The sequence below is a fragment of the Sinohyriopsis cumingii genome, chromosome 7, assembly GCF_028554795.1.
Source record: "Sinohyriopsis cumingii isolate HCF-2022 chromosome 7, ASM2855479v2, whole genome shotgun sequence".
Lineage (NCBI taxonomy): Eukaryota > Metazoa > Mollusca > Bivalvia > Unionida > Unionidae > Sinohyriopsis > Sinohyriopsis cumingii.
Genome location: NC_142967.1, coordinates 110,895,868 through 110,920,772, shown reverse-complemented (window position 1 = coordinate 110,920,772; position 24,905 = coordinate 110,895,868). Strand labels below are relative to the sequence as shown.

The window sequence follows — 24,905 nt, the reverse complement described above, 5'->3', positions numbered from 1 at the left end:
CAAAGGAAAGAAACTTTCTACAAACATGACAAGCTAATAATAGACGGTTATACGTAAGTATGTCATTGGGTTAGAAATAATGCTGTTCTTGTGGAAAAAAGATAGGACTCCGGGAGTGGCCTCCAAAATGTGTATGAGGAGAACGGTTCTTCTTCTGTGCTAGGTTGTTTGGTATTGAAAATACCTGGTTTAAGTGAGAAAATGTATAGACAATAGGTCAGATTTTATTAATTATGTTAAATAATTTGATATACTAGGCTTTGTTTTAACATGGGCAGAAACTATTTTTAATATTAACGGTTATGGAGAAATACGAAGAAAATAGTTACCCACATTTGTATATAAAAATCAAACTTTAGAAACATTTAGGTCCTTTATACACAAAGCTACTAGTAAAATTCTGATGACTAATTTAGCAATGTTTACTATAAAAGCCTTAAAGATTAGATAAACCGTTTTATCAATGACTCCTGCTAAATAAGACTTTAGATAAATATTACAAATCTTGCTCCTCACAAGTACTAGGGTTACCCTTACATCCGTTTGATTGCTGTACAATATATACTTGTATCTCACCTATGTCCCATAAAAGGCAATAATTATTCCTTTCATGTATATTACTTCTTATACATACTATGTTCTTTGTTTATGCACTATAACATCTTTTTGTATCCTATGATGTATGGATATGTATCATGGGCCAGTGGACTATATTACAAATACACACTATTATTATTATTATTATTATTAATATTATTAATTACTTTTGTGGAATATCTAGAGGGCATATTTATGTCAAATGTCTGATTCCAGATCCTATCAAGTATGCATGGACCAGAAAATAAAAGAAAGGGAAGAGTTTATCAGATTTGCAAAGTATCTAATGATTATAGTTTTCCTTCCATTTTTTCAGCAAATACAAGGCAATATATGTTAGAAGAATAGCGATGCTGACGAGAAATGCTGCGCTGTTTAATCGTTATATAGTAATAACTGTTTCCAATAATTTTTAACTTCTTTGCGTCAATTTGAATGTGTTTGTTTGCATTATTACTTGTTCCTTGAATTAATACTAAAAATAAAATTTATAATGATAAATGTAATAGTATTAATTGATATTTAAATATTTAGTTCAATAATAGAAAAAGATCTTTCGAATTGGAAATATAATTTGTTTACTATATAATCTTTCTGTTGAGATCTGACGGAATAAAGAAACCACCAATGAGCCATACATATTGAAAGATTTGGGTAATGAAGTGTGCATTGTATCAAGGTTTTTCAGAGGTCAACACAGTTATTTAAAATCTTTCAATAAAACGGAATCAATAGTAATCAATAGTGACAGACTGACCAATGAAACATATCACTTCGATCTATTTGAAAAAATAGTCTCATTCTTTTTTAGCACATTAGATCTGGAAAGTAATAGTCATATAGAAATATCCCATTCTCTTCAGTTCAATTGACATGGAAAGTAATTGTCATATAGAAATATCCCATTCTCTTCAGTTCAATTGACATGGAAAGTAATTGCCATATAGAAATATCCCATTCTCTTCCGTTCAATTGACATGGAAAGTAATTGTCATATAGAAATATCCCATTCTCTTCAGTACAATTAACTTGGAAAGTAATTGTCATATAGAAATATCCCAATCTCTTCAGTTCAATTGACATGGAAAGTAATAGTCATGTAGAAATATCCCATTCTCTTCAGTTCAATTAACTTGGAAAGTAATAGTCATATAGAAATATCCCATTCTCTTCAGTTCAATTGACAAGGAAAGTAATAGTCATGTAGAAATATCCCATTCTCTTCAGTTCAATTAACTTGGAAAGTAATAGTCATACAGAAATATCCCATTCTCTTCAGTTCAATTAACTTGGATAGTAATAGTCATACAGAAATATCCCATTCTCTTCAGTTCAATTAACTTGGAAAGTAAAAATTATACAGAAATATCCCATTCTCTTCAGTTCAATTAACTTGGATAGTAATAGTCATACAGAAATATCCCATTCTCTTCAGTTCAATTGACATGGAAAGTAATAGTCATACAGAAATATCCCATTCTCTTCAGTTCAATTGACATGGAAAGTAATAGTCATACAGAAATATCCCATTCTCTTCAGTTCAATTGACATGGAATGTAATAGTCATACAAAAATATCCCATTCTCTTCAGTTCAATAGACATGGAAAGTTATAGTCATATAGAAATATCCCATTCTCTTCAGTTCAATTAACATGGAAAGTAATAGTCATACAGAAATAATACCCCATTCTCTTCAGTTCAATTAACTTGGAAAGTAATAGTCATACAGAAATATCCCATTCTCTTCCGTTCAATTAACTTGGAAAGTTATAGTCATATAGAAATATCCCATTCTCTTCAGTTCAATTAACTTGGAAAGTAATAGTCATACAGAAATATCCCATTCTCTTCCGTTCAATTAACTTGGAAAGTAATAGTCATGTAGAAATATCCCATTCTCTTCAGTTCAATTAACTTGGAAAGTAATAGTCATACAGAAATATAACATCCTCTTCAGTTCAATTAACTTGGATAGTAACAGTCATACAGAAATATCCCATTCTCTTCAGTTCAATTAATATCCCATTCTCTTGAGTTCAATTAACATGGAAACATGTCGTGGTTAGTCAACATTGAGATCACAGAGGTTTCATATTGAGACCATTATTTATTACTTAATAACACGGTAATGTAATCGCTGACATTTTTTTATTAATATTGCCATTGAACTGAATGAAATGTATAAAATGTATAAATTGATATTATATAGAATTGAAATGCCATTTATTATCCAAGTACTCGAATTTAAAGGCTTGCCTAACTGGAGATAATTTATAGAATGAGAGCAAGAGAAGGGTTGAACGACTCTGCTTAATTTCAACATGAAGTAATTAGAAAACAACACTGGTGCAGTGGAAGGCTATTTTGAAGTATCCTAAAATCAATATAATTCCAAACATTTGTTACGTACTCATACATTTGAAATTTCAAATCTGTAACAAACATAAAATGTGTAAAGATTATACCGTTTGTAAATTTTTTATAATGAAATAGGATAACTCAAAAATATTTTTTGTTGTTGCAATAGACATCAGTAACAATTACATGAAATTAATTGCAAAATATCATCCAACTGGATAATTTCTAAATCTGAAGGCACGTGTTTGATAACAATTGTTCGAAGCTTTTAGTAATGGTGCTGAATCTCATTAAAATAATTTTCATGCAAGTTCTTGTGTTATTCAAATAGTAAACCCCTATGCTAAAGGACTGTAATAAAAATGAAATTCATAATTTTAATTTCCATTTTTTAAAAAAAATTCTTATAATTATAAGCTCGGATTTTGTCGTCCTCAATTAGATTCAACAAGTTATGTTTCTTAGAGACTTCATATCTCCATGAACAAAAACATTGAAGAAATGGAACGCTGTCCAATAATGCTTGATTTAATTGTATATAACCTTATATGAATTATAAGCATCGTTGTAAATTATGACTATAATAACAATGCATCATCCGTACGTTAAATTTAATGAACTTGGTTTACTTATTCTTTATTGCAAGCGTTAATGTGTTTATAATCTAATTTCACCTTTGACGTTGACCTTTGGTTGGCTCGAAACCACTGCTCTGTCGGGATCAAAGTTGTAAGCTCGGCAGTAGATCAATTTATCATGGTCATCGTAAGTAGGAGTGAAGGAAAACTGGCTGATGTTAGAACTCCTCTTGTCTGATCCAATGTACCATTCTATAACTGGGTCTGGTCGACTGGTTCCAGGAACACAGACCAGGGTCACCGTTTTGTTCAATGTCACGTTCAGCAATGATAGGGCGGAAACAGACTGGCTGTTGAGTTGTAGTTTTACCTTGGTTACCGGCACTGTTAGTAGAGAAGTGTGAATATTAACATCGTAAGTACTTGTTCTGATAAACAATATATTCTCTTTTGAAAAATATATCATTAAATGTCACAATGATGACCCACCATTTTGGACTACATTAGAAAAGATCAATAAAGAAGGTCACAAGATAATTCTGCTGGCGTAGATGGGGAAACATAGCGCTAACATCAAGCTGGTTAGAGAATTAGCAGGTTCCCATTCTTTTGGATCAAATAGTTTCATTTGAAATCCCAATCAATCTATTATCTGAGTAACTGAAACAAGCGTCTAGCAATAACAAACAAGGCGAAGACGGAATGAAGCTAAATACCTAATATTTACCGTAATCTCTACATGATTTACCGAGTTTATCATAAGAAAATAAATATAAGCTTAAAAATAAAGAACAACTGTGTCGGTCCAAAATAATTGATGCAACACGAGTTTCATCACGAGGATAAATTTTGAATTCGATAATATGATGCAAATTAATAATTCTATAGTAACATGATGGTGGTTAATGCATGAAATGTGTGGGGTTCTTTATGGCTAATGTAGTAGTCATTTTAACATTTGAATATATCAAACACATTCTTCTAAATTCTATGTTGCACCTTATGTAAATATATTAGATTGGTATTTGCAGCCTTTAAATCATCTTTCTGTTCTTCTTTTATTTTGAATGGTGATAAGTAAAATAATGTCAATAATGTTGTAAAACTTAGAAAATCTATTGTAAGCAACAGATTGCAAAGGGACAATATGATCTAAACATGGCTAGGACAATACAGAGAAGCAGCTTATTTTTACTCCTATAAATAAATGAAAACCTATAGATTCTATTAAATGTATCATAATAATCTGAAGCATTCATTTGTTTCTGATTAAGAGTTTGCATCCATGATAATTTAACTACCCTGATACACTCAGCCTACCTTCGGTATTTTATAATTCGGAGCATGTGGCGAAATAAACAATTTACAACTTCTTCCGATAGTGAGGAAATATAATATTGTTTGGATAAGTGTAGATTTAAAGAAATCGTGAAAATTCAGTTTTTGGCTGGATCGGAACGTGTAAGTACATGCCAGTATAATAACAATGTCATTTTAATGTCTATTACGTCATACTCTAATTTACTTTAGTGTTGTACACGATAGAATGTCTGTAACAATGTCCAGTTATCCTTGTTTCCCTGCAGACTTTAGTTACGTCACATTACGTCGATAACAGCTGTTTAATGCTGGCATAAATTATCGAGAACAATACACTTATACTGCATTTTTGGACGTATTGTAAGCAAAATCCCGAATATGATTTTCGCAAATAGATTATATTTCTATTTTCAGTTTTATATAGACTTTGTGTCATATATATATCTTCGGAGAGAACTTCACGACATTATCTGCTTCATCAATTTTATAACAATGTATGTATGTATGTATGTATGTATGTATGTATGTATGTATGTATGTATGTATGTATGAATGAGTGTGCCTATATGTATGTATATATGTATGTAGGTAAGTAGGTAGGTATGTATGTGTATGTATGTATGTATGTATGTATGTATGTATGTAGGCATGCATGCATGCATGCATGTATGTATGTATGTATGTAGGTAGGTAGGTAGGTAGGTAGGTATGTAGGTATGTAGGTAGGTATGCATGTATGTATGTATTTATGAATGAGTGTATGTATGTATGTATGTTGTTGTGGGGTTTAACGCCATTTTTCAGCACACGATAGGCTATACATGGCGGCCAGTATTAATGGTGGAGGAAGAACCCGGGAAGACCCGGAAAGAACCACCGACCCACGAGAAGCTAGTGGCAAGCTTTCTCACATACCCACATTGGCTGAATCCGAGACTCAAACCGGCGCAGACAGAGGTGAGATGGCAGTGATCCGTAACGGAGAGAGCTTTAGACCACTCGGCCACTCGGGGCACCCATGTATGTATGTATGTATGTATGTATGTATGTATGCATATGAATAATCCAAGAACTATAAAATAGAAGTCCTAGTAATAAAAAGTCCTAATGAAACTGAGTTCGAATCCCGATGAAATCCAAAGTGGAAGATGATGACATATTCTGTGGCAGCGTCCTACTGATGTGTCAGCAGTTCTTTGTTGAATCAGCAAAAACTTTTAAGTGTCATTGGTTTAAAGCCCGACTTCCTACATTCTCTATAGAAAAAGTTATACACTAATTTAAGATGCAAACAGATTCCTTTATGAGGGTCACATGATCACCCTTATAGAACAACATAGCATATTTTAACGAGCCTAACATCTTGAACTTCCAGTATGACCTTGATTTCACTTTATGAATCCTACTCTAAGAAAGAATTAAAAAAATTAAATAAAATTGTTTACTTTAGTTCTTACATATTCTGAATCGAGGTCAGAAACAAGGTCACCATTAGATACAAAGTTTCTGTTATTAATTGTTTATGAAAAACAGGTCACATAGACCTGAACAGATGTTCTGGAAATTTTCAAATCCAGCTACATTTCAATAGCATGTAATGGAAAATAAATAGTTAAGACTAACAAACAAACAAATAAACTAAATCAAATATAAATAAAATTTCATATCTAAACGCTCTATGGCGTAATTGGTTAGAGTGTCCGCCTCGGATCAGGGAGGTCGCGGGTTCGAACCCCGGCAGAGTCAAACCAAACACTTACAAAAATATTACTAGCAGCTATCTCGCTTGTTGTTCAGCATTATGAGGTTAGCGCTAGAACTGGTCGGCCTGGAGTCAGGATAACACGACTGGGTGGGACATCATGCTACATGTCTGTGGCATGATGCCCCAGTGGTAGATATCACTATAAACTTCCACACTGCAGACATCGTAGCGATATGACTAAAAAATTGTTAAAGTTACGTTAAAAATCCAAATCACACACAAATCACACACATACACACACACTTACACACTCACCACCCCCCACACACATACACGCTCACCACACACAAACACACACATACATACGCACACACACAAACACACTTTCAAATCTTGACACAAAACATTAATATACTACCTCTAACGTAAAGTTTAGATTTCTCCGATCCCACCTCTTTTTTCGGATCAACGTTGTACGCTCCGCAATAAATCTCCTTTCCATGATCTCCATCACTAGGGATAAAAGAAAAGGTATTATTTGTTCTTGAGATGCTCTCTTCTCCTCCAATATACCACTTTATGGTGGGGTCAGGTCGGCTGATTCCTGTAACGCATATCAAGGTCACCGTTTCCCCACTTGTAACATTCAGGTGAGATGTGTTTCGCAAAGACTGACCGTTATGTTCTATATCAACCGATGAAACTCCAACTAACAAAGAAATTAAAACTTAGAGATATATATACACACATAAAATGTTGCATGAAATTTTAAGTTCAATGTGTGTTGAAACTGACAAAGAAATAACAGACTTATATATATATATATATATATATATATATATATATATATATATATATATATATATATACATATAAAGTGTTGCATAAACTTTTAAGTTCAATTAACGTTGAAACGAGAGCTACTTACATACGTCTTGTACTGGTATAAAATTGTCTCACAATTTATTGCTCACATCCAAAGGCAAAGTCCAGTAAATGCATACAAATAAAATTAGTATTTGGTTGTAGCAATAGTCTGCGTTTATTATTACGCCTTTCAAGATGCAACAGTGCCTCTAGCTTTTTTGGAAACTAAAATGCATTTACATTTGAAGAGTCACGAATATCTAACAGTAATAATTGTTTCTTGTAATCTCCGCAGATCTATGATATTCGACTTAATACTTGGAAGATAAATAAATAAAACAAATTATTTCTTAAATGTCGTTTATAATTGTATTCTTCATTACGACAGACATACGAAGTAGTTGTAGATAGTACTCCATAGTTGAATATTAGACACCTGAATAATACATTGCTATTTTAATTTATATGTACGGACCATGTAGTCTGTAATGATATGTGGACCATGCAGTCTGTAATGATGTGTGGACCATGCAGTCTGTAATGATGAGTGGACCATGCAGTCTGTAATGATGTGTGGACCATGCAGTCTGCAATGATGTGTGGACCATGCAGTCTGTAATGATGTGTGGACCATGCAGACAGAAGTGAAGTATGGACCATGCAGACAGAAGTGAAGTATGGACCATGCAGACAGAAGTGAAGTATGGACCACGAAATCTGAAGTGACGTAAGGGCCATGAAGTATGAAATAAAAAATTATTATCTTAACTTAAAGTAACTTACAATGGATCTTGTTCAAATAAGACAATTCATAATGGCGTCAACCAGATTTGTGGTCGAATGGTCAAAACAGCATTTTTCAAATATTCGAAATATGTAAATACCTATTGTTTAAAGCATCCGTTACAATTCCGCATTAATGTCTTTGACAACAAGGCCGTCAAAGGTGTTAGGACCATTGACGCTACGAACATTACGATGTAGCTGTATTCAAACACTTAAAAGATTATCCGGATTTTAAACAGAGCATTAAGTGATCTGTACTAGCAACACACGCCATTATCCATAATATTGCACAAGGGAAATCAGGCAGCGTGGTCTATTGTATTTTTGGTAAGGGGGGCGGCGTCTTTTTAAATTTAATTTCACCCTCTCCCTCTCGGTAACAATAACAATTATGAATAAAGCAAAGTAACATTCGTTGTTTGGTGTTTTTGCAAAGTGTGACATTGTTACTGTAGCATTCCTGAACTAAGATCATCAGTCAGACTTTCTTATCATTGTATTAATATAGAATCTCAATTTTCACGGCCCTCTAAAATTCTAAAAATACACTCAATGCATAGAAACATACATTAGAGTTTCCACTTTATTTCCCGGTTCTACAAATTGTGTTTTGCTTGTAGTCGTGTTTCATTAGGTGTGCATTTAAGTGTTTATCCATGTCGTCCAGTCCAAAGATCAGTTATCACGGGATATAATAACCCATCCACGCTCAATTCCCATACATCGCCCAGAATAAAATTGCATAATGAATCCAACATATATTTAAACTCCCATAGATCATATAGTGACCCAAACGTCATGTTAAAATCAAACAGAACCCACAATGACCCAAATGTAATACTAAATTTCTGTAATTACCATAGTGCCCGAAACGTAATAAATTCAAATATGAACCACAGTGTCTCATCTGTAATGTTAAATTCCAGTGTGTGCTGTATATGCAAGCTAATGCTAAGCCACACAGTAACTCATCCGTCATATACAATTACCATAGTCCCCATACAATGTCCATACACCTCACTGTTATACCCGTAATATTAAATCTCCACATGACCTCACATTACATCAACCCTTTATCTATAGAATCTCCCGTGAAACTGGACACGAGAGAGTCAAGAATTTCGGTTATGTCGTGCATGTATCACCTTAAGCCCAAATAAGTTTTGTGACGTCATGGGCACCGTCTAATGTCGGCTAACAGGTAGTGACAAAAATATGACTTAATGTCGAGACGATAACGTCAAACTTTAATGAGAAAATGACTCTGTTAGCATTCGCGATTCTGTGTGTTTGTGTAGTGCCTCGTGGTGCATGGCTTGAAGGACTAATATTCAGTTTAAAAAGGCGTACATACGAGTCATACGTATGTAACATAAGAAAAACTAAACATCAAAGTTAATTTCGTTTTCTGATGTGTGGTCATTAGGTGATTAGAGAAAACGTTTTGCAGTATTCGCGCATTTAATAACCCTTCATGTTGACAAGAACTGTTGTATTGATGTGCTTGGAAATAAGGGAAACAATGGGACTCAAACCAGATTCATGAAATAGTTGTTTTATTCGTTCGCTAGTGACAGCCTTTGCATGTCACAGTCATATTACAACATAGTTTCCATGTCGGTTTGGAGATTACATAAAACATATATCCTACATACCATATATAATAAATAAAACTTAGAGCATACTTTCCTTTTAAAAAGCAATTACATCAAAGATAAACGAGATAATATCAGCTATCATAATGGACATCAGACAAATTCATTGTATAGGCCCCGAGTGGTCGAGTGGTCTAAAGCGCTCACCGTTCCGGATCACTGCCATCTCACCTCTGTCTGCGTGGGCTCGAGTCCAAGGCTCGGCTAGAGTGGGTACGTGGGAAAGCATGCAAGTAGCTTCTCGTGGGTCGGTGGTTCTTTCCTGGGTTTTCCAGGGTTCTTCCTCCACCAGTTATACTAGCCGCCAAGTATAGCCTATCTTGTGCTGGAAATTGGCGTTAAACCCTAGAACGACAACAACAAATTCACTTTTGACGCAAAGATCTGATATATATATATATATATATATATATATATATATATATATATATATATATATATATATATATATATATATATATTCCTTTGTCTCTAAGAATGATTCATTTTATCAAGTGTATCTTTTCATTAACATGGCCATAATAATTTTATTATTTTTGTTATATCGCAATAAATGCTTTTGTAGAAGGAAGAACATATAGACTTTGTGAACTTAGAACGGTAATGACATGCAGCAACAGACTGAGGCATACGTGGGAGTACATGTAACCTGCAAATCGTATTCCCTTGGACGCCAGAGAATATATGTTTTTCGACGAATTCAAATATTCTATCCCACAGGAGAAGGTGACAGTCTTGTCGCTATTGTCAGGCCACATGGTGTGGAGTGGAAGTGTGAGATTTATTGTGAAGATGTTTTCCGGGAATGCACAGCTCCCTCCTGCCACTTTCACCTCTGTTCTTGTTGCATTGTACAATGTAAGTTTTACCGAAGATGACGTATCCTACAATAATAGAATAAAGAATACAAGACTAAATTTGTTCAATGTAACTATAACTAAATATGAATAAAGTTGCCCTGCATGTAAGTAAACATTCCTGATAAACACCTCAACGTTAACGTTTGAATACAATGATGCCTCTTAATAATGAGGAACAATGTGTATAACGATAAGTACATGGAACAATACACGTTTCTGGAAAGGAAATAGGCGTTAAAGTAACAATGAGCAATATTTAGACGTCTTATATTTACAAGAGATCAAACACTCGAGCGGAGAGAACAATATCGAAAGGGATTAGAGGATACCGAATATTCTAGAACACTTGCAACACTTTTTTACACAACTTAAGACTATACAAGGACTTCTTCAAGGACACCATATCACAATCACTGTCAGTGAATGTTACGATAGTGATATTTATGTATAGCTGGGTTTGAAAAGAGTAAAAAAATTCAAACTGTTCTTACACTGCAGTATTAAGTGAAGATATTTGTACAAAAAGAAATAGTACTTAATGCAAATGTAGATTGTAATAACACTGTCCAAAACGCACAACCGCTCCGGTGGCCTAGTGGTTAGAGCGTCCGCCTCGGACGCGGGAGGTCGTGGGTTCGATCCCCGGCCCAATCATACCAAAGACTTACAAAAAATGCTACTAACATCTGCCTCGCTTGGCGCTCAGCATTAAGAGGTTAGTGTTAGGACTGGTCGGCCTGGTGTCAGAATAATGTGACTGGGTGGGACATCATGCTACATGTGCATCATTTGATTTGTAGCGTGATATAGCTTTCCATCTGTCTTTGTATTCTACTCATCTGTGTATTCTTCTCTCCTATTCTTCCAATTCCTTCTCTCTTCCTCCCGACTTTTTCCAAATTTCCTCTCCTCCTCGGCTTTTCTATATACCTCCTCCTCCACTTTCTCCTCCTCGACTTCTTTTCTTCCTCCTCCTCGACTCTACCCTCTAGACTTGTCGACTCCGACTGGTCTTCTAGTTTCACTTCGGTCTCCACTCTCAGAGACTCGGGGCTAAACTGAATCGGAAGTTCTGTTCCTTCAAAATCTTCCTTTACGAAACTTTGTATTTCCTTATAATCTCCTAAGTTTTACCGCCAAATAACGAGTGGCTCTATCTGAGTAACCCTATATTGCTCATCAATGTTCCTCGGCGAAACTATCTTTTCGTTTGCTAGTTAGAAGTTATGATTCGGATCGAAATTGATACCACTACCTCTAACTCAATTTCGACTAGATGTCGCTTTTACCCGATCCAATCAAACTTAACGGACAACGTCCCTCTCTCTGTCTGTCCACGTGGTGACGGATTTAAGACACGCCCCAATCCCTCGCGGTTCCTCTGATCTTAGGACAAAGCCCTAACACCTATGTGGGAAGTCGCGCTATCTAACGCCTGTGCCGATTCAAGATGCCAGAACTTCTCCCTGGTCACAGTAACCTTGCGTAAGAGATTGACTCTAGCTTGTGGCATGTTCAGACATCAGCATGGCTTGTAATAATACCTTAACTTATACACGACTTACGAAACGACGCTGTGCAATCGTAACACCTTCGTTAAAAATCTAAATCGCACATACACACACACACTGAGTGTGTAACATTTCCATTAAAATATTTTGAATAACGGGTTCTAAGAGTATGTTAACCGATGTACAGAATTTATAGCATTTCGTATAGCAAGACGTTTATCCTTGAACAAGCTTCGAAAAATTGTAGGCCTCAGTGACCACGCAGACAATATCAGACAATGTACTTACAGAGAAGTACCATTTCATACTCGGGGCAGGATATGTGCATGTATCCGTTTGACACTGCAGGGTAACACTGGATCTGGCAAGGTCTACTTCTGTGTTCCCTCCGTAAGTCAAAGACAGGCTTCTTGGAAAGGCTTTGAATAAATAATGATATTGTCAGTCGACACTTCTAACATAATTAACGATTATATGAATGTTTTATTCATTTAGAATTTGCTAAGCATTTGCATTGTTAATAGCATCGTATAAAGTAGTTACAAAATAAATTTCGTATAAAGTAGTTACAAAATAACGATCGCATACAATTGTTACAAAATACCTGTCGTATAAATTAGTTACAAAATAAATTTCGTATAAAGTGGTTACCAAATAACTGTCCTATAAAGTAGTTTCAAAATAACCATCGTATAAAGTAGTTACAAGATAACTTTCGTATAAATTAGTCACAAAATAATTGTCGTATAAAGTAGTTACAAAATAACTGTCTTATAAAGTAGTTACAAAACATTCCAACTTATGGATTCTCAATGTGACAAAACCTTACACTTCATGAAATGTATACACTACATAACTAGTGTCTTTGTAATCTGTGATCTTTTTTTTTGGGCGTGAAAGCTGATGACAATTACAGTAAGCATACACCGATTAAAAGTATACTTTCATACAAAACAAATTAGCGTTATTAGCTAACAAATACCTGTGAATAGGGGAAAACTCTGTATGATCTAACGCTTCTGCAAATATGGACACTGACAAACAAAAGTCATCTTCCCACCCACCCCCAAAAAAATCCAGAAAGTTCTTTGTGATTGACAACCTTACCAAGATGTTTAGATACCTCTCTCTCTCTCTCTCTCTCTCTCTCTCTCTCTCTCTCTCTATATATATATATATATATATATATATATATATATATATATATATATATATATATAATATAATATAATATAATATAATATAATTTACAAAATGATAATTTTGTTTGTTCGCCATTTTGTTCTATTACAATCTCGAATTAAGACAAACACATGCAACAAATAAAACACATCCACCGTAGTTATTATCAAAGAAAGAGAACAATAGTTTATCCAGAATCCGAAGTTTAGTGAAAAACTGTAATGCTGTATTTACAGCTGTTTTAACAAGAGCTTTCAATCTAAATTTTACGTGTGCAATGACTTGTCAAAATTTTTTAAGGGAAATATTAATTTAAACTTCGCACCTCATCTCCTGTTGATATTTGTCCATGCACAAGGGAAGGAATGTTTAATATATATATATATATATATATATATATATATATATATATATATATATATATATATATATATATTTGTAACATGAATGGCATTGAGTATGCATCACTTTCACATGCTATACAACTATTTTTGGCTCACGTAACTAAAATTATACAAATATTGATGGCGCACATAAGTAAATTATTTAGCATTATGGATATAAACCTAGGGTTTGTATAAAAAAAAAGTCAATATCTAAGCAACACTAATTTTAAACATCAGTCTGAGTTGGGCTTTGCCACAAAAAGACACTTAGTGGCTGGCTTAACAATCTCGAACTACATAAATAACACTATAAAGCCGTACATATTACATTTCGATCTCAATTTTCTGTCTTTCTACCGATATTTTGGTTTATTATAAAATCATCCTTTTGTCTTCACTTTTCCAAAGCTTAATCTCCGTATTGTTTTTCCTCGTTCTAGTTTTATTTGTTACATTGTTGTATGCCGAGTACACGTCAACTATTACATTCTGAATTAGATAGTGTTACCTTTCTATGCACATACACTTCTAGCAGCTAAGAGTGAACTTGGTCAAACCTTTTTCCGCTATAACTGGTATATAAAGAATACACTGTTCTATTGTACTGGTCTTTGCCCATATTGATCAGTTACATCCGATTATCTAAGAGCTTCCTGTCATAATGTGTACATCGTATTCATGACGCCAGTTGAAACTGACACAACTAATTATAAAACAAACCAAGATATAAATTCAAAAGTAATTAAGTAATCACATTCCCCAATTAATGGTTGGTGTTAAAAACGTTTGAGAATTAGGTCGTTGATAAAAATGACTCTAGCTATATTTTAGCGAAAACTGTGTAGTATTATTATTCATATTTGACAATGTTTTAACTGTTAATCACACATACCAACGGCATAGAGAAAGATAACCTGAAGCTTTTGTCCTCACGCTAAGGAATTCATCAGCAGATCAATTTAATCTCCACTGACTGTTAACATCACCCAATGGAATAGGTGGGTAATATTAACATTGAATCAGTCTGCTAATGAAGTCCTTAGAGTGAGGACGAAAGCTTCAGGTTAGCTTTCTTTATACTGTTTGTATATGTGATTGAACATTGAAAACATTGTCAAATATGAACACTAACTATATGTTATGCGTATAATTTCGATAGTCTACAATTTCCCATTCAATGATCAATTAAAAATAGTCTTCTAGGAGATTTACAGTCCTCCACATTCTGTTATTTCAGGCGTAAGCAATAGAGCTAATTTTGTCTTATTTATTGATTTAACTTTTTCTACTATACCTGCATGACAAAGAGTAGAGAGTCACAATTCGCACTACACGTGGACTCGTCATGGCACACTTGTCAATCCATGGTTATGTGCGTACACACACACACACACACACACACACACACACACATATATATATATATATATATATATATATATATATATATATATATATATATATATATATATATATATATATATATATATTCCAATTTGCACAAAGTGGTACTGACTATGAACTAATAATTCAATGGTGACCTCCTCTCTTGATGAACATTTCCATGTTCCTTGGTCTCTGTCTCTGTCAAGGGATAATATGGTTACTTTTGCTTCACGATTATTTACACTGTATGAATGGCTATTGTCCCTGTTCGCTGTAGGTAAACAATTCTCGGTGTTACAAGTTGTCATGACAGTGTTATTAAGCTGAATTGTGTAATCTCCATTTGACGAAGAACATGATATTGTAGCCATTTGTTTCTCCTCGGGTAAAGTTGGATTCACAGCTAGAATTACTCTGCCTGTAATTAAAACCAGTTCAATGAATGAATATCGTTATAGTTGTAACTAAATGTTCAAATTAATGCAAGTGACATTAATATTAAACAAGATATAAAAGAAAATGCTATGTCTTCCCTTCTTCTAATAAACAAAAAAAAAAAAATTAAAAAAAATTAACAATAATAATCTTGGCGTACCTGTTGGGCGATACGACGTAGTTCATATGTCCCTTTTTGATGGTGGGGGGCTCAATGCACGCATGAAGTGTCATGAATAAATTTACAATTTGATTTCTGCTGAACTGGCAGAAGAGTTTGCGGATTGAAATCGAAACTTAATATAAATCATATGTACCATAAAACTTAATTACCTTCCACATAATGTTAGTAGCAATGACTTGAGCCCTTCAACATTATTACTTTAATACGGAACGTGCTAGGATTATGCAAACGAAAGAATATAGGTGGAACTGTGTGTAAATAATGACACGGACTGTGATGCTGATAATGATGTCATTCGCAAAATGATAACCACGCCTTCGATTTTTTCGTCATTTGAAATGATTATCTTGCAAGAGAAATGATACACTAATGTGCATAATGTATTCTATGATAAGGTTTGTTGAGAAATCATTATTAGAAGGACACAAATTGGAAAAGAAATACAGATCAAAATGTTTTTATTTCTCCTTTTACCTTCTTTCTAAATTCACGACTTTATTGATGATCAGGATATGCAGCAACTTTAACCATATTCCTATTTCAGCTTGGTAAATTCACTAAAACTCCAATTGTTTCAGTTTTATATAAGTTGTAAATAGTCACCTATGGGAATTATCATTAGGTCACAAATTGAGTATCGTATGGCCTTCTACGGGTAATAAGATTACGGTAGACGTATAGGCCGTATGGTAACTAAGTTTACAGCAAAACAATTAGGATTAGTATGGTAAAATATGGGAATTTCAGAGGAAAGCAAATTATGGGTCTGATTGACCACCTAAGTGAATAAATATTACGGTATTAATTTATGTCAGTTAATAGCAAGGCACAACTTCTGGTGGATATCTCGCCCTATTTGCATTTTAGATTACAGCAAACTTGAGGACGTATGGGTTTCTGGGATTATTGTGATTAACTCAAAGAGCACTGGACAATAGCATTGTGATACATCAAGACTGATGGCACTATAGCACATGCAAGACCGGAAATTCATTCGGAACACTCTATTATTTTGGACTTGTGATAGAACATTTAGGAGTATTTTGAACATTAGTTCCTAATACTTAAGTTGATCATAACATTTCATTTTACAATTTAGAGAAATTAAATTATTTGTTAAGTTTGACAAAAAGTGTTGGCTTTGGTAATTTCAGTTACTTAGTTTAAGACAGTAGAATCGTAACACAGTTACTTAAATTACACAATGGTGATTATATGTTAGAGTTTTACTTTAGATGATTATACAGCTTATGGGAATTCCAGCAGTACTTGTGGGATTTTCCGTAGGAATGGTTCCCATTTAGGTCATATGAAGATGTGTATCAATAGGATTTGATAAGCAAAAGATTAATTCCTGTGTTGGGTTGGAATGTGGAAATGATTTAGAGGTCAGAGCTTACCAACGTTATAACCGAACACAACGTTCAGATATAGTTCGAGAGGAAATACTTATATAAGATATTCATTAGAATTATTAAAGTAATCATTCACTTTTGAATTCACCATATTTTGAAATATTGTGAACTCAAACACATTCTGGATTGTATCATTGTGTGATATGAGGACATTCACAAATATTGGAATTCATTAGGAACATTCTCTATACTTATGGACTTGTGATAGGATATTTCAGGATATTTGGTATTTAATACACAATAACTGTATCGCTTGAATTTTCACTTTGTATTGTAGAGAAATAAATTGTTAGTTGATTTTACTGAAGTTAATGGTTTATCATTCTTTCTGTTACAGATATTTAGATCTAGCTGGATAACAGCATCAAGTTCCTTTCATTTTTTTTATTTTTTTTTTTTTTGTTGCATTTTGCGATTACGACATCAGTGATTTACGACTGTTATGAACTGGCGTTTTAGTTTAAGCAGAATTAATAACTGTTATTAAAACTGTAAACAAATTTTAGGACATAGACTTTTGTAATGAGTTACAATTAACTGACGCGCTATTTTCAGATGAGGGGATATATTATTTAAAATTTGTATTTCTAATGATTGTTCTATATTTAAAAAAATCTTTATTGTCTTTTTTTTTTTTAAATTAACGGAAAAAACGTATCCATAGCATGTGAGGAAATATTTCGAGACATTATCTGAGTTATGTAAGGAACAACTATTAAGCGTGGCATAAACATCCAAATAGCGATGGCATTTGTTTCCTTTCTTGACTTGTGACCATTGTTGTTATATATATATATATATACACACACACACACACACACACACACACACACACACACACACATTAAAAATAGCATGGCATTTAAAGTCTTGGTATAAAGCAAATTGAGATACCAGAACTATTGGTTATGTCAAATTGTGATCCGCCCATGGCGCAATAATACGAATATATAAATATTCTTTCAACTGCAGGCCTATAGATCAATGACTAATGTCTACTTATTCATTAATCATAAATGACATATAAAAATAACGATAAAAAGTATTAATAGTCCCTGTTTTCTAAATGATATTAAATTGGTACACAATTTCATCGGAATCCTTTCTTTTTTCCATTCTCCTCTCGTGCATAAATAACTAAATAAGCACAAATATGGAGTGAGAGAGAAAAACATTGCGCTGGACAATAAAACTGAACTTGTGCCAAGTAAAATATTGTAATCAGGTTCGTCGTAACGGTATGTTTACGCTTTCCTTGGGATCTATCTACAGTGTTCATATTATCAATGATACATAGTTGTAACAGCGGGTGACACTAGTCGTATATGGTCAATTTGTGGGTTACGAGGCAAACATACTGTATTGTGTTTTAATCCTTTGCTGTGCTTCTTAAACCTATTATATTGTTCTAAAAATCGATTATTAATTATTAAATATTAAAACGTTGAAATGGTCTCCATCGTCCCCCCCCCCCTCTGCATTATCGTAGTTAGATAAGGGCGAAAATCCATGAAACATGAGCGTTGGAATTTTTTATTTTTGCTTGTGTCATACGACGATGTCTTTGGACCTATGAATGATGGTAATGTTAGTAAAGCCGTCCATGAGAGAGAGAGAGAGAGAGAGAGAGATAGAGCTTTATAGTCTTTAGAAATGCTAATTAAAGCAGAAAAATTACTTAGATGAACTGTCAATAAATCAAAATATTTTAATTACCTCTTGTTGGTTCGTCATTTTGCTTAATTTCTATTCCACGCTAATTCCCATACGCCAGTACGTGAATGTCTGACAGTTCAGGTTCAGTATACAAGTGGCTAACCATGTTTGCAGTGCACTACTTTCTTCATAAAAAACATATTTCATGTTTCAATCATGAGTGTGTCTTATATTGATTTAATAAATGTGAATAAAAATAGAAATTAAAAAAACATACAATCAATTTATCAATTTGCATATGTGATTGTGAACAAAGAAAAAAAAAAAATCGTAGAACTACATTTTGTAGCGGACACACTCGCCGGATGTGAGGAGTTCATTCACTCGGTCAGTACACAGTTGCCAGGAACATTTCGGAACTCCACTCAAAGTGCAAATATTGTGGATTTCTATGTGATATAAATAAGATATATGTATAGAATGTACGCTGTATCAATTATATACCACTCACTGTATAAATGTTTCATTGAAAGGAAACTCGGGCAAGCCTTGTTTCCTTTTAACGAAAAATGTATACATCTCGTGGTATACCATTGATACAGCATAATACTATATATATATATATATATATATATATATATATATATATATATATATATATATATATATATATATATATGTATCTATATATATATATATATATATATATATAGAGAGAGAGAGAGAGAGAGAGAGAGAGAGAGAGAGAGAGAGAGAGAGAGTGAGAGAGAGAGAGAGAGTATGTGTGTGTGTGTGTGTTTAATTTTTGTCTATGATATTAGATTGTAATGATAATATATGAACAACGTATTACGCAGCTAATTTTTGTCGATCATTGTAGATTATATTTTAGGATAATGGCTATTTGTAAGCTACAAATAGCTATAGAGTCAAAATAGGTTCTTTACCTGAATTAGTGCTATAAATAATGAATCGTTTTACAATTTGGTATTACTGAGTATTACGACATTGTTCTGGTGACGTTGTATTGAAAAATAGATTAAGTAGATCTGATGGCCATTTTGATATAATTTGCGCTTGTTATTATGGTTCATCAATTTCTAGGTCAATACAAGTGTTTACCAGCATCCACAACGGGTTGAAACAAGGCTAGTTGAATCATAGTGGATTTCAAGATTTAATTCCTGTAGAAACAGCCATGTAAAGTATTGCACACACAACGGTTTGTGTATGTGTGTGGGGTGATTATCTTGTCTATGTTTTATACTTGTCTTTGGAAAAAACTCATTAGGAATCGAACGCGCTCAGACTATTTAGATGCTGGTTTAGCACTGTTCGATGTCAGCTTATTGCATTTATCTTAGTCAAACCCTGACACACGTGATTCCTTGCTGGATCCAGTGCACTTGAAAGGATTGTTATTCGCCATATGATTTGTATTCTTTATATAATAATAATAATAATAATAATAATAATAATAACAATGAGGACTTTGCATAGCGCCTAATCTTTAGAAGCTCTGAGCGCTTTACAACATTAGACAACACCTATAAGAAAAAAAACATATAATCACATGACTACAAAAACAAACACCATGAAGGTAGAAAACATTAAAAAAACATCCTGAGATTATTTAAGGTAGGAAACATTAAAAAACACATCCTGAGATTATTTAAGGTAGGAAACATTAGGACTTAAAGTTTGTTCTTGCAGTCGAAATAAGTGAGTTTTGAGAGCCTTATATATATATATATATATATATATATATATATATATATATATATATATATATAGAGAGAGAGAGAGAGAGAGAGAGAGAGAGAGAGGGAGAGAGAGATTATCATCATTTATGATTTGACGCTTTTAGCATAAAAGACGAATACATAAAATGTCTGCAACTATGCGAATATAGGATAACTTTTTTGTTTACCTGCTGTAACTTGTATCACTGTGAAAAATAAAGCTGTTTCCAGCCACAAGGAAACTATCCACGTTTTGTGTGGTGGTCTGAAAAAGCAGAAATGTAGCACAAATGAGGCTTTTGAAAACGGATTATAGAGAGATGTAATCACTAGTAGCAACTAACATGGTCAATGTTTTGTGCCAGCATTAGATGCAACACACTCAAGGATCATAGTGGGATGTTTTGAAAAGCAAATTGCAATTGCTAAAGGCAAATTAAATACATTTATGAACATAGTAGCAAGCCGAGATGGGAAATATTTTAACATAACACTTTAAGAAACACCTCTATAGGTATCTTGATTTCACATTTAAGCGCTCACACAATTAGGACAGAAGCAGCTGAATTATTGGACATTCCTGGGGCGAGTCAAAAACCATTGCCCAAGATCAACCTAGATAGCGGAAGATAGTCACAGCCATATGTCCCAGAAGGAACGAAGGTGACTAACTAACAGCTGAATTATTAACTGAAATGAAAGTTAGAGTGGAAGATTGACAATAAATCTAAAAGCAAGAAACGAAGCACCAAATTTTATAGATATTTCATTTTATTCTTTTTATATGTATCGAGATTGAAAATAGGATGCAATTTCAACGTATTAAAGAGGAACGTAATTGTATGTAGTCTATCTGGCAGAAACGTCACTAACGTTACTAATCTGAGGCAGTGACAAAGGCGTCATATTGGCAACTGCCACGTTAAGTGATCTGAGTTAGAATAACGTTCGGAATAGAATAAGTTCCCCATCAGTTTAGTGTAGCAGTCTTAAGAGGGTCATTTGAATCATTTTTATTGTTGGTAATGACAGTCAGCCGGTGGTAAAATTGTCACCATGAGTGCACATACTATATGCATTAGTAACAACTGTTACTTTTAAATTTTACTCAGATTAAGGAATGCTTTCGTTTCTTCCTTATTGTTCTATCGCTTATTCTTCCAGCATTTGTCATACTTCATTGCAATCAGAAACGTTTGTACGTACGTGAAGCGACCTAAAAATTATATGGTCTCTTGTTTTCATAACCAATTTCTACATCTTAAACAAGGCTCTCTCAGTCGCTGAGATGTAGTCAATACGTTGGAAGAAAGCGATAAACACGGAGCACACCACATAAATCATCTAAGGAGTTGCCATAGGAATGTAGATGTGCGAAATATCACGATTTAACAGTGCTGTCGAGATAGAAGTAAAAGCAGTTTTTCTTCTTATTTGCTGGTTTGTTTAGGATGATAATAGTGTAGCGGGACCCTTCGGCCTCAATGGGAATTAGCATTACGGTTCCCCCGGGACTGTTTAGCCTCAAGATTTATAGCCTCAAAGGAAATTAGCATTACAGACACACTCACCCCCCGGGACTGTTTAGCTTCAAACGTTTTTAGTACACACTGGGACTGTATAGCCTCAAGGGAAATGGAACACCTGACTTGGATGACATTCTCAAGTGCTTCCTTTTATCCTTCCCACTCTCACATAAGGTGGGTCAATCAATCCTCTTATTCTTTCCACTTCTTACTCAATCATTTCTTGTAACAGTCTCTAGCTATTTTCAAACTGGTCACATAATCTTGACTTCCATCATACTTTAATTCTTTTTCTAACTTGTCCATCACGTATATTCCATCTATTATCCATAAATAACTATCTCTCAAGTTGTTAAACAACTCCGTCACTGCCACCATATTCTTTCCTTTAACCCGTAGAATGGCGCGAATGATGAACGCTTTGAGATTTTGTATCTAAAGCACGAACGTGGAGGAAAACATCCCCTATATTTCTCTTCACATATTATTTACTATCCACACATAGGTGAGGAGACAAAAAAAACAAACTATAAATGTACCATCCACACACGCCAAGAAGCAGAAACATAACCAAAATATAATGTCCACACACGCCGAGAAGCATCATAACAAATCCAAAATACACTATCCACACACGCGAAGAAGGCAAAAACGAAACCCAAACATACCATCCACACAGAAGGGAAAGTTAAAAAGCCACACACTCTGCTATCCACAAAAACGTACGCGAGCGCTTACAAACCCCAAAAATGTACTATCCAAACAAGCGTACGTGAGCGCTTACAAAACCCAAAATATACTATCCACACATACGAACAAGCAAAATCATAACCAAAATATACTATCCACACACGCCAAGAAGCAGAAACATAACCAAAATATAATGTCCACACACGCCGAGAAGCATCATAACAAATCCAAAATATACTATCCACACACGCGAAGAAGCCAAAAGCAAAACCCAAACATACCATCCACACAGAAGGGAAAGTTAAAAAACCACACACTCTACTATCTACAAAAACGTACGCGAGCGCTTACAAACCCCAAAAATGTACTATCCAAACAAACGTACGTGAGCGCTTACAAAACCCAATATATACTATCCACACACATGAACAAGCAAAATCATAACCAAAATATAGTATCCACGCACGCGAAGCAGCAGAAACATAACCAAAATATACTATCCACGCACGCCAAGAAGCAGAAACATAACCAAAATATAATGTCCACACACGCTGAGAAGCATAACAAATCCAAAAAATACTATCCACATACGCGAAGAAGCCAAAAACAAAACCCAAAACATGCCATCCACACAGAAGGGAAAGTTAAAAAACCAGACATTCTACTGTTAACACAAACGTACGTGAGCGCTTACAAACCCCAATAATCTACTATCCACACAAACGTAAGTGAGCTCAAACAAACACACACACGCGCGCGCGCGCGCGCATACACACACACACACACACACACACACACACAAACATAACCACATCTTTAAAGGAGTGAGTGTTTATAATCACACTACTCCACACTTATACAATTGGCAAATTGAACAGTGTTTCTTTTCTAGAGCTTAGGTTAGCCCTGAAAAAGGCTATTTTATTTTAACTCCACATGCTCCTGGCTAATGATGGCATCTCCCAGGTCTGGCACATCTCCTGCTCCAGTCATTATCCTAGTTAACTGCAGCAGATGGGGGTGCAGAGGCTTGACGGTTAGCCTCAGCACCCCAATCTTCAGTTTCTGGGATTCTGAAGATTTCCCTCTCTCTTCTTCTTCTATGCCATGCCGTGGCTGCCGCTGTCTCTCCAATTCCTCCTCCCAGTTTTCTATTTGGGGGACAGCAGCTCTTGGTACTGGTACTGGTATCGCTTGTGGTTGTTGTTGACGCTGTTGTTGTGGCTGTGGCTGTCGTGCTACATGTAGAGGTGTGCTTACGTCAGGTTTCACCTCACAAACAGGCCTTATAATTACGTGAGGCAGGCTAGATATTTTGTATTCCTCCTGTTCTTTCTTTTTCCTCTTCTCATCTTTTTCCTCTATTCTCGCTTATACGGCTATAGCCTCCATAGCCAGTTCATCCAGGGTCACCTGGCGTATTCCAGATGCATATGGAGTTCCATTAATTTTTCTATTCTGGTACTCATCGTTTTGCTGTTAACGAATCAACAGGATTATACCAGACTGCCAAGCGTTTTCAAATAAAACTTGAAGCACGGACGTGAAGGAAAACATCCCTGGCACCCAAAACTTACATGATCCTTATTATCACCACAACAAAAAAAAAAAAACGCGCGGACCTAAAATAAACAGTCACTCACTTTTTTACTGACAATCACTATTTTAAAATTTTGACAAGCGACAGAAACGAAGGGCTTAGAGTCACACTTTCTAACCAAGCTCAAGAAATCATGTGCTTATAGACGCACTTCTGTTTTGTTTTTCTTCTAACATACCATTGGCAATGGAATGATTATATATTTTCTAAAGTATGGCGTAGCCCTGTAAAGGGCTGTTTTTTGTGTGAACGATGAACGATGGCAATCTTTTATGATCTAAGATTGCAACCTTTTCTGTCGACAGGTTTTCCCAGAGGATAGGGTCTACTTCTTCGGAAACAGAAGGAAAACTCTTTCGTGTCGACACGGCAGTCGAAAAAACCTCTGTCTGGTTCCTGCTGCTCTTGTTACTGCTCTCTTTGCGGTTTCTAAAGTCTGTACTTCTCCGTCCATTCTTCTTTCTC

At 34.6% G+C, this 24,905-nt stretch overlaps 1 protein-coding gene across 1 annotated transcript in view; it reads right to left on the bottom strand.

The window, feature by feature from the left end:
* Positions 1-23,833, bottom strand: part of LOC149795929 (adhesion molecule nephrin-like) — a 149,316-nt gene extending 125,483 nt beyond the window's left edge. The window contains exons 1-7 of the mRNA XM_089963891.1: positions 23,772-23,833; positions 20,813-20,889; positions 15,323-15,610; positions 12,527-12,657; positions 10,517-10,751; positions 6,978-7,268; positions 3,631-3,918 (exon numbers count right to left, since the gene is read on the bottom strand). Coding sequence (XP_089820017.1) covers positions 3,631-3,918; positions 6,978-7,268; positions 10,517-10,751; positions 12,527-12,657; positions 15,323-15,610; positions 20,813-20,889; positions 23,772-23,833 — 1,372 coding nt within the window. The remainder of the gene's footprint in view (positions 1-3,630; positions 3,919-6,977; positions 7,269-10,516; positions 10,752-12,526; positions 12,658-15,322; positions 15,611-20,812; positions 20,890-23,771) is intronic.
* Between the last annotated feature and the right edge of the window lie 1,072 nt (positions 23,834-24,905).